This window comes from Cryptomeria japonica, chromosome 5 (genome assembly GCF_030272615.1).
Source record: "Cryptomeria japonica chromosome 5, Sugi_1.0, whole genome shotgun sequence".
In the NCBI taxonomy this organism is placed as follows: Eukaryota; Viridiplantae; Streptophyta; class Pinopsida; order Cupressales; family Cupressaceae; genus Cryptomeria; species Cryptomeria japonica.
In genome coordinates this window covers 895,859,388-895,879,988 of record NC_081409.1, presented here as the reverse complement: position 1 = coordinate 895,879,988, position 20,601 = coordinate 895,859,388, and the positions used below count along the sequence as shown (strand labels likewise).

The following is a 20,601-nucleotide window of genomic DNA, read 5'->3' as shown; positions in this document are numbered from 1 at the left end:
AGGTGTGGGTAGGTAGAAGAAACAATATAATATTCCACATGAGGTGGATCACCCACTGAATGTGGAGTGTAACAACAAGATCACACCATAAAAGGTGGAAATTCTCCTACACACACTATCCCAATGTGGCACAAACACCCAAGTGTCTCATACCCAAACTACTATGAAATGCATGTACCTAAGTAAACTTAAGTAAGTGTAATAATATCCAAAATGAATATTTATTTACACCAACAAGAGGTTATCAAGGGTGGAGATTGATTCATCTGTTTAGAAGTTGTTATAAATCACCCTAAGGGCTCATTTTTTAGGGCATTATGTGATGAATTATTCTGAGTATTGCTACAGCAACTTGGCTTAAGGAGGTAAAACCTTGAGTATCCCTGTTTTCAGTGTGACACATGGTCTCACCCTAGGAAGAAGAGTGTGTTTCGGCGGAATAACCTCAGGTTTGTGAAAGCCCTAGCTCACTATCATTCAGAGCTGCAAGTACAGATCAGGTTGGAGACCAAATTGGAGGACAAACTCAGTGCTGGTGCACATTTTAGGTTTTTATTTTGGAGCCTTGGATTAAGAGGTTATCAAGGGTGGAGATTGATTCATCTGTTTAGAAGTTGTTATAAATCACCCTAAGGGCTCATTTTTTAGGGCATTATGTGATGAATTATTCTGAGTATTGCTACAGCAACTTGGCTTAAGGAGGTAAAACCTTGAGTATCCCTGTTTTCGGTGTGACACATGGGCTCACCCTAGGAAGAAGAGTGTGTTTCGGCGGAATAATCTCAGGTTTGTGAAAGTCCTAGCTCACTATCATTCAGAGCTGCAAGTACAGATCAGGTTGGAGACCAAATTGGAGGACAAACTCAGTGCTGAAGACTCAGATCTGGAATCATCTACAGCTGCAAACCATCAATTTCTGAGTACTTTGTGGACAGCTATTGAGGAGCACATAAAACAGACCCAACATTGACCATTTTGGGGAGCCTAGAGTCTCTTTGAGGGCCAGCTAGGGTTTTGAAATCATTCTGAACCACTCGAGGTATTTTTGGTATTGAAATCTGCATATTTATCTCTACTTTTTCCTCAGAAGTTGAAGGAAATTCAATGTATTTCATTTCTGAAAATTCTGGGCAGTAATGAGGGTTTTATTGTATTTTCCTAAGCTCAGAAATAATCTAATATCTATATTTTTAGCTGCACAAATCAGATCTGAAATCTGATCAGAATTCTGGGTTTGAAATAAACATATTTACATGCAAATAAATTTCCAGATTTGTGCCCTAGTTTGTAGAGGTGTTTTCTTTTGTCAGTTTTGCCCTAGTTTGCAGAATTTTTTGTATTTTTTATAGCACCCCTATTTGGGGATATTTCATTTTCTTCTTCCTTTGCAAGCTATTGATTTCTAAGATGAGCTATTGATTGGCCTGTAACATACAGCAGCTAAAATGCCCTTTAATATTTCATTTTTGTAAGAACTTTTTTGAATTTGTTTGCAATTTCTTTGGAATGCTGTAAGGAATTTTGGGCGTAATTTTTCATGCCTTGTGTTTCAAGCCACCAAATTTTTTGGAAGAGATTGTTTGATATCATGTAGATGTCTATTGAAATCTGTAGATTGGTATGTTGACTTCCACCCAGGTGCAAAATGTTTCATCCTTCACTCAGCCATTCTTTATCCTAATTGAATTGTTCTGCTAGATATTCAATTCTCTTGTTTGTTAGGTTTTGTACAATTGTTGATTCTAATGCTGCGTAAGATTTATTGTAATTTTAATTCCTCCTTATTACGATGATAATTTTAATTAGAAAGCTTGAATAGTCTTTTGTTAAAGACCTTGTATGTGGGTTTGAATTTCTTTGGCCATTTTCAATATCTTACTAGAGACTACTGTATTTATGCTTTCCACATTGTCTTATCTGTATTCAATTAGCACTGATCTAAAGCTTCTACTTACTAGTTTGTATTACTCCATAATTGCTCTAATAGTGTGCTGCAGTTTTCAATATATATGATTATGTTTGTTTGATGTGTATTGTTTTGAAAATTCTTATCCTATCTGATTTCTATTATAAGTTACAGACATTTGAAATTAGGCATCTGTCATAATAATACATTTTTCACAGCCTGCTAAATTTTGAGGAGAGGTAACAGAATACTCTTTTTTGTGGCTATGGTGTGATGGTGTAGCTTAAATGATAGTTCAGAAAAGAAACAATTGCTCTGTAATTTTGTTTACATAAACTTTTCAGGGTTTTATTTTCATGCCAGAACCAAGCTCGGTTGTATTGTGTTTGTAGCGTGTCCTTGGATTATGAAAATGAGCTAATTTCTCTGCTCGGCTTTAATACCTCATGTATTAGTGATGCACTGATGAACAGAGGATGGATTTGCTATGACTAAGATTGTGGCTTGTCAGAAACACCAACAAAATGAATTTTGCACATGGCCCTGTTTGTAGAGAAAAGTGACACAGCAAAATGCCAAAAAGATATTTTTTTAATTGCTTCATTATAGTTTGTTTTTTTCTTTTTCTTTTTTTCCTTTAGCTGTGACAAATACTAAGTGAGCTTTCCAGTGAAGATTTTTTATTGATATTTTATGGGCCTATGGCAGAATGGAGGTGGCCTTGCTGAGTATGCTGTTGCACCTGCTAAGACCACTATGAAAAGACCTCCAGAGGTTTCTGCTGAAAGTGGTGCTAGCCTGCCTATAGCTGGTCTCACTGCATTGCAATCAATTCGGGATTCTGCAGGTGTTAAACTGGATGGTACAGGAAAGGAAGTTAATCTGCTTATCACAGCAGCTTCAGGTGGGGTTGGACAATATGCTGTCCAGGTAATATTCTTTGTTTTAAGCAATGGTTCAGCATACTTTATAGTTTATTATACATGAATTAAGTTGAATCCAATTTTATACAGAGCTAAAAGATATTACATGCACATTTGACATTCAGATAGCAAAACTTGGCGGAGCACATGTTACTGCTACATGTGGAGCTCGAAATATAAACCTTGTTAAAGACTTAGGAGCTGATGAAGTTTTAGACTACAAAACACCAGAAGGTGCTGCTTTGAAGAGTCCATCAGGGCGCAAGTATGATGCTGTGATTCACTGTGCTTCCCATTTGCCATGGTCCACATTCCAACCACATCTTAGTCCTAATGGCAAAGTGATAGACATTACTCCCAATTTCATGACATTCACTACCTTTTTTACAAAAAAACTGACTCTATGCAGCCAGCAAATTGTGCCATTCTTGGCGTCACCAAATGGTAATGACTTGGCATACATGGCTAACTTGGTGAAGGAGGGAAAGATAAAAACTATTATCGACTCAAAGTACCCCCTACATAAGGCAGAGGATGCATGGGCAAAGATAATGGATGGTCATGCCACAGGAAAGATAGTGGTAACATTTGAAGAGTAGTTATTGGGATCTGTTAGCTGTTCACTTGTACAGATCCGTATAATGTTTTTATTACCTTCATTAAAAGTACATAAGAATTGTGTAGATTTGTTTATAAAATAATTGACAAGAAAAGTTAAGTTTGTAGTACTACTTGATTTGCAAGTTGTGCTCAGTTATATTACCGTTATTTGTAAATATTACTGAATTTCTCCGCACTTCTGAGTATTCTATGTAATCTGGATTTCGTGAGCATCTTTAACATTTTAATGTTTAAGCTTTGTTAATTGTTAATATGTATTTTGCTTTGCATGTGATTGATAATTTTCATGTTTCCACCTTGGCGGATTGCAAGTTTGCTGGTTTTCACTCTCTGCTGTATGGTCCTTGAGTTACTGTCTTTTTCCACTAGAATGCTCTGTTAAACCATATTTGTACAATATATTTTTTTTTCATCGGAATTTTAAATGCTGGTAGTAAACCATACCAGAGATCAGTCTTTAAATATTAAATCTTATGTTTTTTTTAACTATTTGTGTACTTGTATATTTACTATTAAGACATTGAAGTAGCAGTGAATTCTTTTAATTACTTGTTTTCCCCATTCATAGCTGGCTATTTAAATTTTCCGCATTTATAATATTAATATTATAGCTGGCTTCTATTGCAATCTGTATTATGTTTGAAATAAAGTCAACCAACCAATCATATGATTGTATTTTTCTTTTTCTAAAGTTTACCATCTGTTAATATTCATATTTAAAAAGAATAGTGGCCTATATTGGATGAAGTGACAATTTGAAGTTTTCAATCTATTTTTCATTCATTTTAATTATTACTTTAATAAGGCCAATGAATGCGGAGTATTTTTTTCATTTCTTTTTTGTTTAATAAAGGTTAAATTTGTGCAATAAAATCCATGCCTTCAAATGTTGTCTTCTATCAAGTTAAAAAAGATTCCTATATTAACAATTTAATACCTAGCTGAAATTAGAATACAAATTAGCGTGTTGACATTTAGTACAAGCCATTGAACGTAAGTACAAAATCTTCCAGTGAGAAGTGTAAAATTTGCCCCTGGATCGCTACAATTTTTTTCCAATTCAATTCATACAACCACCAACTTAACCAACCAAGCAACATCCATCTAAATTAGAAGTGGATTTCAAAACGTCTCCATTCAACACAATGGCAACAACTCAACTTCACCATTTATATGGACACTTAAGCATCCACAGTTAGGGTCCTCTCTAGACTTAGACGTAAATCTTGAGAGTTTATGCATGATGATGCCGTCTATGTATCCTATCCCCTTTGGGGAATTAGAGCCTTATTAGTTCATACTCCAATGTTAAAGGGGTTTTATTCTCTATTTTTGTATGAGATATGTGATCTTTATTTAAATCTTGACTATTAATTAAGCGTAAGCTTTTAGTTTAATCCAATTGCAATAATGATAATAAATTGCCATCAAATGATGGTTTCATACCAATCAATGCCAATAATTAGTGTAGAAACATACACAATTACACATAGGGGTCATATCATTCCATAATTTTAAGATAACACAAAGTGATATCTTGAGCTTACATCACATATACACAAGGTGGGTTACTGATACACATCAAAAGTACAATAGTGATAAACTCATATGCACGTCACAAGTTATAGTGATACATCACATATATTTAGTGTGAACAATCCATATAATACATCAATATATCACATGTTTGCATAAAGAACAACTAGTAAGTGGAAATGGATGCAACCTACTGCATGCATCATCCCACTACCCGATTCACAATCACACAAGCCCATAAGTAGGTATCACTTGAAAAGGAATGTCGGTGCATCCTATAGCGAACCATAGGTCCCATCCTTTTCTCAATTCACTACCATCTATATTGACAATCAAGAAACCCATGCTATTTGATGCCAATATTGATAAGGGAGTCCCTCACATCACACACATAACCCGAGGACATATACACAATGAGTGTCTTAACACATCCATAAGGACTAACAAACACTTATCCCTTTAGTACATTCCAGACATAAAAGGAATGTTAGTGCTTTGCATACTATACCATGGCTCCATCCTTTCCCTAGTATTTTGCATCAATCCTGATATGACAAGCATCCCATACTACTTGCAACACCATTAGATGATTGAGAAGAGGATTTAGTGTATGCCATATTACGTGGGTTCAACCTCCATTCCAAAGGTCTTATAGGCATAAGCAAGAATTTTGTAAGTAGTAAACCTATCCAGCTTGGTGGATTTCAAGTCCAATTGTCTATAGGTCATCAATGGCAAATCTATCCACCTAGGAAGTAGTTTTGACATATATCACTTTGTGACCTTCATGATTTGTCAACTATCTTCTTCACAATTTAGGTAGCACTTGGCATCGATCACCCTTGTGCTATAAGTGTTGGCTAATTCTTTGCATTAGCCCAAGCATCAATCATTGGCATAGTCCAATGACTATATGTCACTACTCAAACACCCTAGAGGTTCACACTTGTGGGGTTCACATATAACGTGATTCATAATACTGATCAAGTGATTCTATATAAGTATATCACGATTAATAGATTCAAGAGTTTATACAGTCTTATAAGTTTAAAAATAAATTTCACAAACACATAAGAATCACATTGAACCAATATGAGATGGTCTTTACTCGATAGGTACATAGACAAATACTGACTATAAAGGAGTCAAATTCATTCACTTCATTCAAGTTACTACTCATAAGCATAGTATGTATCAGATTCAAGTTATTAGGTTTTTTTTTAACTCATTCCTTAACATGGAATACCCATTTCAACTTTAAGTTGAAGACTACAAAAGAGGGAAGGTCAAACAGGTTAGGAATCTCAAACCTTGGAGTTATCCCTTGCTAAACCACTCTCTGATATTGAGGTCACAAGAGCATCCTCGTCCAAGAACTACCTGCATACACACATCCAAATGGGATCAAAGTCACATGTACTTCTCCTCACAAAGTTTCTATAAAAGAACGTGCACATGGAATTCCTACATAAAAAACATCTCATCTAAATAATGAGTGTGATATTATTTTCCACCCAAAGGAGAGTTAACAGTTAGCAAATTATATTCTTTTTCTTTCCAAATTCACCAAGGTTCTATTCACATTAAGATTCTATTATGTGGAGAATAAGAGTTAGCAAGTTTTGTCAAAAATAATATTACCCAATATACATTTCTCCAAGCATGTATATTCAAACATGTCTACATAAAAGGTTGTCAAACAATCCTTGTTAGAGAAAATATGTTAGTTACTTAGTAATTAATTAATCATCAGTTATTTACTTAGATCCCTTTTTACTTTATTACACGTAAGTTAAATTTAAGAGTGTTTTTCTTATATTTAAGATGTGTATATTTTGGTGATGTTGTCTCAAGTGATAGGATGAGGACACTTGTCATGATCTAACTTAATCCCCACCTAGTGTCTCATCAAGGGTTTGTTATTGGCTTTTATAAGCATTCATTTCAGCATTGGAATAATCCAAGCATAATCCAAGTTATTTATATCAATCAATATAGGCATATCATCATGCTTTCTTGGATCAATCAACTCTCAAGGTTGCGTATCACACAATCAAAACTCTTTCTTTTTAGATGTGATAGGTGCACTAGTTGCAAGTGATTTTTGGGATATGTGGAGTTCACTATCAACTCCAACGTAGTACCAAAGCACCAAATATGTGACTTTCTATCCAAAAACCTAAGAATTACTTGTCTAAACGTCTAAATTGGAACAATAGAAAAAAAACAATGTTTTAAGGTGGTAGGAATCTATGCACAATAGTTTGTGCAAGCGTATGAATTTGTATGATCATACGACGTCACACAAGCCTCATATCGCCATTTATATTTTCTACAAAAAAAATTGTTTTTAATTTTTTTTACACAATATCCATCTTCTAGATATGGCTACTTGAGATTCATATCTTGAAGACATATCATCTTTGCTTGTGGAATATCAAATTGCAGATTTGGAGGATTATTTTGAGGACATTTATCTCCTCTTTCATAATAGCCACATTATCATTGTCAACACACCATCATTGTCTTTGTAGCTTGTTCTACATCAATCTTCATAGGATTCTGGATTGACACCATCTCATTCCTACATGTGAACATTTGACTATTTTCAAAGGCACACATCATTTGGATTTGGATTCCTTATTCATTCAGCTTATGGGAATGACTTCTCCAATCATCAATGGATCTATTTCTTCCTAAGGGGAGAAATATTGTTTATAGGAAGTGGCTCATGTTCTATCTTCAAACATTTACCATCGGCACAAGAGCTACTTCTTTGTTGGGGAGTTTGATATCCTCATTTCTCTCTCCCGTCATGGGACATTCATTGTACTTATGTGACCAACAATCCTTTGGGATACACATTGAGTCCTCTTTTCCTTCTTTCAGTAGTGCATTTATTTCATTTTCTCTCTTCTAGAGATGAAATTTTTTCCATGTGGTTTTCTTTTTTTCTCTAATTATGAGAGATTTCATTTGTTTGTATGTGGTTACCTCATTAGGCCTTGTAGCTGGAACCAATCCATGGATCCATTGCATTCATCATTAGGTTTTTAGCTTCTCCCTAAGCTAATTAAAAGAGAGTGTTGGAGTAAATAGGTTAATCACCTAGTAATTAATTAATCATCAATTAATTACTTAGGTCCCCTGTTACTTTATTACACTGAAGTTAAAATTAGGAGTGATTTTCCTATATTTAAGACACCTATGTTGAGGTCAAGTTGTCTCAAGTCATAGGATAATGATACTTGTCATGATTTAACTTAATCGTCACCCGAGGTTTTATCTAGGGTTTGTTATTTGCTATTATAAGAATTCATTTCATCATTATAATTAATCCAATCATAATTCATATTAATTTAGATCAATAAATTTACACATTATCATGCTTTTCTAGATCAATCAATCTCTCAAGGTTGCATAACACACACTCATGACTATTTCACTTTAGATGTGATAGGTGTTTAGGTTGTAGGTTTTTTCTGGGAGTTGAGGGGTTCACTATCAATCCAACAATCCTAACCTGATTATAGTATTTATAAGCTTGTTTTAAGTTTAATCAATGCCAAAATCCCACTTAAGAAAGTTGGCAACACTATATCCATCTGACCAACACATGAAAATATAAACCCAATAGTATTAATAATAATATTCTTGATCTTCTAATTTTCTTTACCCTATGGTGCAACCCCATATTTTTATAATAGTTTAGTTCATAGACTAGATAATTTATTTATACTAAATATGACCTTGATGGTCCACAATAGGGCCTCAAGAGACATTGCATAGCATGATCACATAGGGTTTATCTCTTCATTGAATCTCAATAGTGCAATCAAACTGAACTTCAATTGTCTTTCGTTTAGTATGCAATCATATTGTGAACTATTGCTATAGTATCCTTCATTCACATGATAAACCCCATATCAAGGTTCTCATATTTAAGAGGTCAATACAAATTATGTAATCATATTAAGCCTTTATCCTCAAATTCAAAATGGATTACCAAAGCTATCAAGTCACAACATCAAAATATATATAGTACCGTGTGATTCTAGTACCACTAAATGAATCCATCATATGCAAACACAACAACAATATAAATGTAAGTTATTTTAAACTCAATTCTCACCATTTAGTATCTACGAGTGGTATAAACACTTCCTAGTTCAAGCATTCTAGAAGGATATAGATTCTAAGGGGAATCAAGCCTCAAATCAATAAGTGATTCATGCAAAATCAAATTCATCAGAACGATTCACCAAATTCCAATAGGTACCACTCACCCTATTACCACATATATGTTGCAACTATACAATAAGACAAAACCACAACTCATCCAACCCCCTAATATTCTCTAAGGAGATAACCCCTTATTTTAACCATTACGACCTCCTTTACTTAACCCAAACATAAATATTATTAGTAAAATACAAAGAAATATTACTAAAAATGTATGGGCTTGGGGAAGATCCCCATAGATCACATGCAAAATCACTATTCACAACCAATCTACAATAACCCAATTCCACAATGAAAGGGTTGACATAACTCAACCTAACACACCTTTTGTATAATATTAACAACCATGAAAAGATTAGCACATACACAAACCATACGTGAACGAGGCTTGAGACTAGATGGTAGAGTCCCACATAAATTTTGACAAAATAAATGTTCTTTAGACATGAAATTGAAGCTAAAGAGCTATAAGCTTGATGGAAGATTAAGTAGATAGCATGGAATGAGAAAGATAAAGCCATATGAGATTCTCACAAATATTTTAATAAAATTAAACACCCTTAAACATTAAGAAAGGATTGTAAACCAAACAATGATCTAAGGCAGGGGTCCCATGGAGAGAGCTTAAGCTCTATTTTTGATGTGGTCTCATGAAAAAAATCTTTTTTTGTTAGGGATTATTTGAAAACTTTTCTTAAAAAATAGGAGCCCCTACTTTATAGGGCTAGGAATATTTTATGCCACTTATCAATCATCTAAATTTTAGGGGGAGAACTAAATTTATTTACAACCAGTTTGATTAAATTTAGGAGTTAAAACTTAGGCTGAAGTGCACTACAAAGTTCATTGGACCACCAACATCCTTAAATTTAGGAGCTTAAACTTTTAAGCTGAAGTGCAATACAAAATTCATAAAACTGCTAGCTTTACAATATTCCTAAAAAATCTCAGCAACTCCAGCTCTATTTTGTTGGAAGCCCTCCTCCATGGAACCCCAACCTAAAGCTTGATAATAACATTCACAAAATGGCTACAGCTAAATTGAGACTTTCATATATACTTTTTAATGGGACAAGGTCCAATTTGTTTAGAGCACATCATATTGGTCTGCAAGGAAATGCACCCGAAACAGAAGAATATTTTGGTAACTTATAACTTTTGCAGAAATTGTTTAAAATTTTATGCAAATTAGGGAATAAATTACAAATGATGATTTTTTTATGCTCAAGTTCTTTCTCAGGTGCATGAAAATCTGGAGCAAATTTATGGCAATCCATCAATAACAAAATTTCCTTTGAATATCACACGAATTTTGACAAATCGTAAGAGCTATAAATTTTCAAGACATTCAACACTTAAAATGTAAAACCAAATAGGATTGAGTCAAACACTCCCTACCTGTAATCTGGGCGTATGAAGTTGTGGATTACACATATTCCCGAGGTTTTGGATGAGATCAACCCTAAGGCAAGATATTATGTCTGCCAGGCCTCCTTCCCGCCTCTGCTGCACAAGATCTAGGAGCTTGTTATAAAATTTCACCTCATTTCTCTTACAGTAGATCTCCTTCTCCAAAGATTTGTAGTAAATAGGAATCCATCACCACTAACCAACTTCATTCTCATCCAAGGCACTCTCAAAGAAGCTCTGAAACTCATTTTCCTGTAAATCCTCCTCACCTCATCAAACTATATTCCTCCCTCCACTCTCTTCTCCACATACACACCCTTTCTGAAGAAAATCCTCTATTAATTTATGCTCTGAGGTGCTGTCAAAGGTTGTGGAATTGGGCTTTCTTCTCCTCCCAATTGACTTCGCTTCCAACTTTCTAAAGCGTTTTCAACGAACCCATTTTGTATATTTCCTGTTATTTGTTCTATTTTGATGGACTTTGCGCAGGCGTGAAGAATGCTGACAAAGTATTTAAGGCCTTTAATGGACCTATACCTTGATTTGGTATGCATTCCTTTTGCATTAACTCTGTCTTCGTTCCCGCCTTTGACCCTATTTTTTTAATTAATTGAAAACAAAAAAATAATTGCATTTTAATTTTTTTATTAATTAATAATTATGGTGAATGGAACAGATGAACTGTTCCCCTTCATGCTGCATTCAATTGAAATGTCCTCTCACTTTATTGATTTCTTTGACAATACGACACCCAACATAATGGTATGGTGTGCTACTCTATATTCTATGACCATCTTAACATAAACTTAAGGTATCTATAGTTGCTTCTCGATTTGTTTTGCATCATCTTCTTTTACATCTAGCATTCTCTAAACATTCTAATGATGGATCATAGAGTGTGATCCAAAACATTGATGCAAAAAAAGTCATACAATCAAATCCAGAAGCAGTTATAGATACTATCATGGATTGTGGAAATCTAGTGATTTTAATAAATTTAAGGTATTAAGGTGTGGTACTCTGCATTTTATGACTTCTCTGCCTTGCTCTTGCTACCTCTGCACTCACATCTTCACCATCATCTTCACCCTTTTCAACATCATATGTCTCCTCAGCTGGCTTCTCTGAATCAACATTTAACACCAGAGGATCCTATTCATCTTCATCGGATTCATCAACCTTATCAGTATCAGGATCATTTGCAACTTGGGTTTGCTCATTTGATTGTACTGTCGAAGTGGCTTCTTTGTTGTTTGATCATTCTACACATCAGGAGCCTTTGTATGTACTTCTGGAATGGAAGTGTCTTGTGATTGCTCTTTCGGTTGGGTGTCATCATGTGCCGAATTCACATCATATATGTGATCTATCAAAAATTGTCTCTCTTTGGTTACTTCATCTATTTTCTCGAGCATGATTTTATTAACTCTCTTCTTGCTTCAGAATCTTTCTTTTGCAAGCTTCGGCAACCTAACAACTTTAGCTTTAGAAATGACAGAAGATAAATTCACTAATATACTCTTTTATTCTTTCATCCTCTAAGTTGGCTATATGCCTCCTTGCATCCAAAATGTCATATAGGCTCTTGGGTATCATGGATGATAATTCTATTAATGCTTCACTGTAAACATCCATGTACTAAACACTTGTTTCCTCTATAGCTCTTTGATTTTTATCATCAAAATTATCATAATATATAGGCACATTCTTCAAATTAACATCCTTAAGCACTTCAATTATTTCATTCAAAGTCATTGGGGGCACAACATCATAAGTACCTTCAATTTTGGTTGATAAACATATTCATATTCTAGTTTGGGGGAGAGATTTTTGTTGTTTCTTGGTGTTTGTTGGCATTCCTTGGCACTTAGATGTTTTTCACATTCAGTTTTGTCATCAATGCCAAGGGGGAGATTGTTGGCATTATGTAGGAATTGATTGTGTTGTCATTGATGTCAACACTGCTCCAGTTGGTTGCTGACCTGCTCCGGTTGGACATGGTTTTAGCAGAGGTTATTAGAGATTCTGCTCCGGTATGTTTAGATTGTTGGATTCGATATTGGTAGGATATTCATGATGATTACGTGTATGTCATATTTAGTTGGTTCATGATTTGGAGCTCTGGAAGCTATTGATTATGTTCTAGTTTGTCAGTTGTTGTTCTTGCTCCTGGATGATGATATTTGATGAAATGTTAAGTGGTTTTAATTCAGCTTCTAGAAATGGTTCTTAACATGCTGAAGGTGTTCTTAATCATGTCCCAATTGTTTGGTGGCTTTGCATTGGCTGGTGTGAAGATTTGGTGATCCTATTCGGGTCCGGTTGGATATTCTGTGTTATTAACACTGAGGGTTTTTCCCGGTTGGTGTAACGTGTTGCAATCCATTTTGGCGAGATTTATGGTGGATATAATTGTTTGGGAATTTGAATTAGGTCCATGCTATGCAATGTGAATCATAATATTGGTTTGGTGGTCGATCTTTGTATCGTGTGATGTAATTTTTGTAATTATGAGTTGAGCGTTGAGGGTTTATCCGACCTTGTTATTAAGGTTGATGATTTGTATATATAGGTGATATGTTTATGTAATTTGGGTATCAGGATCGGTATTCTGTCTGCATTATCTAAGAGAGGTAAGTGCGCGAATAAGGATATATTATTCAACGAAGTGTTGTGGAGAGTTTGGTGTTGCAAGGCAGACATCTATGCTTAACTAGAACTATAACCAAGCATTAGGAGATGCTACTTTCACAGTTCATTTCCTCTAGATTGTAGTCCGTTGATTATGTAAGTCAGTGAGACTTCCCTTTTGTGTTGAGGAGTGTCCTTTAGGTTGTTGGCTTGAATGCAAGTGCAATCTCCAATATATTATTTTCACATACTGTTGGAGAAGTATTATCTGACTGTGGGTAGGGTTTCCCACAGTGGTTTTTCCCTTCACCGGGTTTTCCACATCAAAAATATTGGTGTTGTGTGTTGTGTACTCTCATGCTTTATCTTTCGTTGCGTTGTTTTCATTTTGCTTCGGTAGAAGGTTTATAATCTACAATAATTGATTAATTTGTGAAAAATTGATTTACCCCCCCACTCCCTCCCCCCCTCTCAGTTTTACTCCAGTTCATTCTAACAAGGCTTTACCATGTCCTCCTCCTTCAATATATTTTGCTCCCTAGCCCTTTGAACGACTTCTTTGGTTATTCCCATTCGTTCAACAAGCTCTTCAACTTCCTTCTTAACCCACGTCTTTTTATGTTGCTTTCTAACTTCTTCAACCTTTGCTTTGCTTTTTCTATCTAATTTGTTCTTGTCTACCAGAGCATTCTTGTTTCTACAATATTTTGCAATGTGGTTGGATTTGTTGCATGCATAGCAAAGAACAATTCCTTGCATAGGCCTGAAGTTCATCTGATTTGGTCTCATCTTGCATTGATTAGAAATGTGTCCAAATATTCCACAAGCATAGCATCTCTTATTTTGGAAATTATTCATCACTCTTCTGCACATGTTTGACTTATGACCAAAGTTGTTGCATATGAAACATTGACCGGCAAAGGTAGGACCATTATTCATCACATTATTCATCATCCTACTTCTGCATTGATTTTCCATATGACCAAATTTTCTACAAACAAAAAATTTACCATTGAATTTATAGGCATTAGGTTGTCTTACCGGAGGTTTCTTGTTCTTCTGATGATTGCTCTGTCTAGAACCAGAGGATTCTCCTTTCTCATATCCAAGTCATCGCATGTCTTTCCCATGTCTCTTACTTTCCAGCATCTCATTTAGCTTGGCTGAGCTAGTTTTGAATTTTTCTTTGTACTCATTAGCAATGGAAGGTTCATCTCTCAGAATTATGACATGCCTTTCAATTTCTTGTCTATCATTCTTGCATTGCACCAATTCAATTTTCAACTGATCATTCTCATAGTTCAATCTACAACATTCATCAGATTTGTCCTTTAATAACTGAGTTAGATTTTCTTCATTCTTCTTCTGGTCTTCAATCTCCTTTGTCAGCTTCATCATAATAGATTGCATCTCATTCTTCAAGGCTGCATTATCTCTAGTGAGCTTCTCACATTCACTTGGCTTATCTTGTAGGGCTTGATTGTCAATTCTTTGCTCTTCTTTCTCCTTCAGTTTATCCATCAATTCCTTTCTCTTCTCTCTAGATGTACTCACTTGTTCTTTCAAAGATTCAATAAAATCCTCAGCAGCATCTAGGCTTCTCCTCAAGATATTATTTTCCTTCATCGTTGCATCAAGATATTCAAGTGCCACAATAAGTTGCTTTTGCAAACCGGAGTCTATTGATTCAATCTTCTGGATATTCCTCAACCTGTTAGGCTTCTTTCGAGGAACTAATCTCTGATACTGATTGTTGGAATCAATGAACACTGAGAGGGGGGGTGAATCAATGTTTTGCAATGTACGAACTTATTTAGCCAATTCTTAAACCACCAGATGCATGAGAATGAAAGTAAAGTGCATAAGCATTAAGAAATCAACCACACAACCATAACACCAAGATTTTTACGTGGAAATATGGAAAGGAAAAAACCATGGTCGGATTTGAACCCACAATATTATTATGCTATGGCCAGGAGTATGATAATATTACATAAGCGGAATGCACTTGCATTCAGAAACACTACCGAGAGCTCACTACACAAATACAAAAGGGCTACAACTCAAAGGAAGGCTCACTGTCTTAAAAGTTATTACAATTGATTACAATAATGAATGAACTGAAGAATAACATCTACTAATGTCAAATAACAGTTCCGGTTAGGCTCAAATTGACTTCAACAACTATTATGACTCTTTGCTTTGTTTTCCTGTTCTGTCATATACCGGAGCACCTAAATGTTCAATCACATTCACCAAACCTCACACATTCGCTCATACAAACTTCTCATACTCATCTCATACACCAAAATGTTCAACCAAATTGATCTTATATGTTCGTACCAACAAAATGAATCATTTACCATGTCGGATTCCATAAACCGTACAACACGCAACATAAAACATGTAACCTTATGTTGGCTTAATACGTTCACACAAACCATATGTGGACCTAAAAAGAATGATAAAAATCTTCACACAAGTCGGCCCAATCACCTCAAACACAAAATCAATCACCAAAATCAACCCAAGGATTCTGCAACACATGTTACACCAAAATAGCTCTGTTCTAATTGAATTACTGGATACTAGACCTTTAATCTTTCTCATGAATCAACACTGAATATCAGGATTATGGAATAATCCACCTCAAACCTTAAATCATCTGCATTTATCACCGCACCCAATAATACATGTAGTCACATAAATCTGTCCACTTAATTAAATGAATACTTAGTATTTATTTGATTATTTAACCATCAATTAATAATTAATTAAATTAATATTTAATTAATTCATCTTAACCCTCTTCTCCTATTAATTAAATAAATTATTCAATTTATTTGATTTAATTCACTTAACCAAATTCATACCATTAATTAAATAAATAAATCATATTTGTTTAATTAAATCTTCTCTCACATTTAAATAAATTAATATTTATTTAAATCCCCCAAAATCCCACCTCTCACATTTAAATAAATTAATATTTATTTAAATCCCCCAAAATCCCACCTTTCACATTTAAATAAATAAATCATTTATTTAAATCACCTTTATCCTCCACCCACTTGTATTTTCCTACAAAAGCAAGTTGCACAACTATTTTAAATAAATTATTTATTTAAAATCTTATTTATCCTCACCCACTTGAAGTCTTTAATGGTTTCCCTTAAAGTATTCAAACTTGATGGCTTTAAAGTCTTCAAACTTGATGGCTTCCTTCTATAGTCTTCTTAAGACTTTAATGGTTTTCCTTAAAGTCTTCAAGCCTTTAATGGTTCCCCTCAAAGTCTTCAAGCATTTTAATGCTTTATCTTCCTTTTTTTCATTTAAATAAATTAATATTTATTTGAATATTTATCCAAATACAACTTGCACACATTTATTGAAATAAATAAATTTTTATTTTAAATAAAATCCTATTTTCCCTCACCCACCAAATCCACTTGCAAAATCTAATCCCCTTCTAGATTCTTCTAACCCCTTCCTAATTAGCCTAATCCATCCCCTAATTATTGTCACATTCATAAGCAAAATGGAGTCACTTCTCAAAGCCTAAAAGTCTTGGATAACCTTTGAAAGCTTCCAACCTTCAACCACTTAATCCACAAAGTCTTCAAAAACCATTAATGGTTAACCCAAACCCTCCTACATGGTTAAAACATTTGTTTTGACTCAACCTCTACCCAACCCAAAGGTCTCATCAAGCCTTTAATGTTTTGACCATGATTATCTCTTATAGTCACATAAATCTGTCCACTTAATTAAATGAATACTTAGTATTTATTTGATTATTTAACCATCAATTAATAATTAATTAAATTAATATTTAATTAATTCATCTTAACCCTCTTCTCCTATTAATTAAATAAATTATTCAATTTATTTGATTTAATTCACTTAACCAAATTCATACCATTAATTAAATAAATAAATCATATTTGTTTAATTAAATCTTCTCTCACATTTAAATAAATTAATATTTATTTAAATCCCCCAAAATCCCACCTCTCACATTTAAATAAATTAATATTTATTTAAATCCCCCAAAATCCCACCTCTCACATTTAAATAAATAAATCATTTATTTAAATCACCTTTATCCTCCACCCACTTGTATTTTCCTACAAAAGCAAGTTGCACAATTATTTTAAATAAATAATTTATTTAAATCACCTTTATCCTCCACCCACTTGTATTTTCCTACAAAAGCAAGTTGCACAACTATTTTAAATAAATTATTTATTTAAAATCCTATTTATCCTCACCCACTTGAAACCTTTAATGGTTTCCCTTAAAGTAGTCAAACTTGATGGCTTTAAAGTCTTCAAACTTGATGGCTTCCTTCTATAATCTTCTTAAGACTTTAATGGTTTTCCTTAAAGTCTTCAAGCCTTTAATGGTTCCCCTCAAAGTCTTCAAGCATTTTAATGCTTTATCTTTCATTTTCTCATTTAAATAAATTAATATTTATTTGAATATTTATCCAAATGCAAATTACACCATTCAATTGAAATAAATGATTTTATTTTAATTGAAAATACCAAAATTTCTCCCACTTGCATTTTCCTACAAAATCCACTTGTATGCCTAAACCCCTTCTAGATTCTTCTAAACCCTTCCTAATTAGCCTAAATTCATCCCTTAAATATTGTCACATTCTTAAGCAAATTGGAGTCACTTCTCAAAGACTCCAAAGTCTTTGAAAAGCAATTAATGCTTTGTGTGTTCAACAAATTAACCCTCAAAGTCTTGGATAACCTTTGAAAGCTTCCAACCTTCAACCACTAAATGGCTCAAAGTCTTTGATAACCATTGAAGGCTTTCAACCTTCAACCACTTAATCCCCAAAGTCTCCAATAACCATTAATGGTTACCTCAAACCCTCCCACATGGTTAAAACATTTGTTTTGACTCAACCTCTACCCAACCCAAAGGTCTCATCAGGCCATTAATGCTTTGACCATGATTATCTCTTAAACATTTGCACAAAGGTTTATCCTTGGATTAACTCTTAATCCAGTGGGTAATCTTAATTTAGACTTGACCCTTGCCTTCTAGATAACCATGAGGTCTTCTCAGGCCTTTAATGCCTCCAACCTCTTCTCTCAACCCAATCCTATGTTGAAACTTGTCACCATTTTATTGGTGCCAATTGTGCACATGGATCCCCAACTTTCAATCCTAACCCTTGTTAAGATTGCTCAATCTTAACCCTTCATTTCCCTATTTCTTCTATAAATAGAACCCTTCTCCTCAAGCAAAAGGAGAAGCATTTTAGAGTATTGTTGTTATACTGGCATTAGCATAGAGCTTTTTCATAGCATCACTATCTACTCTTGCATAGTATTTGCTTATCATATTCAACCATCTTGAATCTCCATATGGCATCCATGGCTAGTGCTAAAAGCTGAGAGCTACACTCATTTGGGACTTGGAGAGGAGAGGAACAAGGGAGGAGCAACTATGAGCATCTTGATTAGCTATTTCATTCTATGTTTATATGCTTTCTATTTCATGCTTAATATCTCTCTTGATATGCCTGTTTAGGATAATCTTTTGTTGCTAACACTAACGTTTGTTTCTTGTGCTCTTGTGTGTGTTGCCATCAAACAGATTTTCTAATCCTTTTTGCAGAGCATCATCTCTTAATCATTTGCACAAAGGTTTATCCTTGCATTAACTCCTAATCTAGTGGGTAATCCTAATTTAGGCTTGACCCTTACCTTCTAGATAACCATGAGGTCTCCTCAGGCATTTAATGCCTCCAACCTCTTCTCTCAACCTAATCTTATGTTGACACTTGTCACCATTTCATTGGTGCAAATTGTGCACATGGATCCCCAACTTTCAAGCTTGACCCTTGATTAAACCTTTCAATCCTGGCCATTCATTGCTCCATTTTTCCTATAAATAGAGCCCATTCCTTCATAATCCAGATCCTGAAAACTTGTATGCATTTAGGCTATAGACATTTTTAGAGAGCATTTAGCATAGCATAACTAAAATCTTGTCTTTTTGGTAAAATCAATCATTTTAGCATCAATAGCATAGTATTTAGCTTTTCATTTCATATTTGAAGCTTAATATTAAATCTCAATCCTCCATAAGCATCCATAGTGCAAAAAGCTGCTGAGAGCTACACTCATTTGGGACTTGGAGAGGAGAGGAACAAGGGAGGAGCAACTATGAGCATCTTGATTAGCTATTTTATTCTATGTTTATATGCTTTCTATTTCATGCTTAATATCTCTCTTGATATGCCTGTTTAGAATAATCTTTTGTTGCTAACACTAATGTTTGTTTCTTGTGCTCTTGTGTGTGTTGCCATCAAACAGATTTTCTAATCCTTTTTGCAGAGCATCATTTGGTGAACCCGACGTGAATCTAACACCAAAAAGATCAACTTTTTTTTTTTTTTTAACCAATAACATGTTTGAATGTTGAAAATGTCACACAGGTTGCGTTTTTGACACTGTTTTGGTGCGTTTGACATTATTTTGGCGCTATTCACTCTGTTTCAGTGCTTTTCCCTTCTTTGTCTTTCCCTTTCTTTTAGTGCGTTTGTGTTAAATAGTGCCTCTGTTCAAACGCAGACTAGCGCTATTGTAACAAAACGTTGTACAAATCACCTTGTAACCAAAAAAAAAAAAAAAAAATTAGGCTTGTAGAAGCCCACCAAATAGGCGGATTTTACTAACTATTTTTCTCTTTTGTGCAGATTTAAATTAGATTAAAAAGTAGATTTATATTTTTTACTAACTTGTTTTTTGAAGTTGGTTTTAAAAATGAATTCACTTTTTATTTTGGTTTAAAATTAACTTCACATTTCAAATTTGGGCTTTTAAAAAAAGAATCACACATTTGTTTGGGGCTCTTAAAAAGAATTTCATTGTTCCAAGGTAAAAAGAACCACAAATTTACACAAAAACAACTTTATTTTTATTTTTTTTTGCAAGTTAGGAAACAAACTTCGTTTTGGTGCTTAAAATCAACAAGGCAAATTTTATTTCTTGCATCAAGATAAAACTCACAATCCACACTTCCATTTTGGGTGCAAATAAAATTCACAATCAACTTGTCTCATTTTTAAAGCAATTTTACTTCAGGCAAACGTGTTTTTCATTAAGTTGACCAGGATTTTCAAATTCTAGTTTACTCAAACAATTGCCTTTGAAAATTAAAAAGAACACCATGATTGTTGGAGCAACATCTCCAAATAGTTAGATCACATTGCAATGGCAGATTAAAAAGAACAAGTGTTTTTCATGCTTGGCACACTTGTGCAAAGAGTTGGTCGAGTGGTCCTACTTTTAACACACACTATCC

The 20,601-nt window shown here is 34.2% G+C and overlaps 1 protein-coding gene and 1 long non-coding RNA gene across 3 annotated transcripts in view; one reads left to right on the top strand and one right to left on the bottom strand.

The window, feature by feature from the left end:
- LOC131033575 (chloroplast envelope quinone oxidoreductase homolog) overlaps window positions 1–3,701 on the top strand; it is a 60,351-nt gene extending 56,650 nt beyond the window's left edge. For both annotated transcript variants that reach the window (XM_057964805.2, XM_057964804.2), the window contains 2 exons: window positions 2,615–2,836; window positions 2,955–3,701. In XM_057964805.2, coding sequence (XP_057820788.2) covers window positions 2,615–2,836; window positions 2,955–3,428 — 696 coding nt within the window. In that variant the 3' untranslated portion in view covers window positions 3,429–3,701. The remainder of the gene's footprint in view (window positions 1–2,614; window positions 2,837–2,954) is intronic.
- The window catches only part of LOC131033576 (uncharacterized), a 52,690-nt gene extending 41,527 nt beyond the window's left edge, over window positions 1–11,163 (bottom strand). The window contains exons 1-2 of the long non-coding RNA XR_009103624.2: window positions 10,627–11,163; window positions 6,297–6,366 (exon numbers count right to left, since the gene is read on the bottom strand). This is a non-coding gene — a long non-coding RNA (uncharacterized LOC131033576). The remainder of the gene's footprint in view (window positions 1–6,296; window positions 6,367–10,626) is intronic.
- Window positions 11,164–20,601: the final 9,438 nt, after the last annotated feature.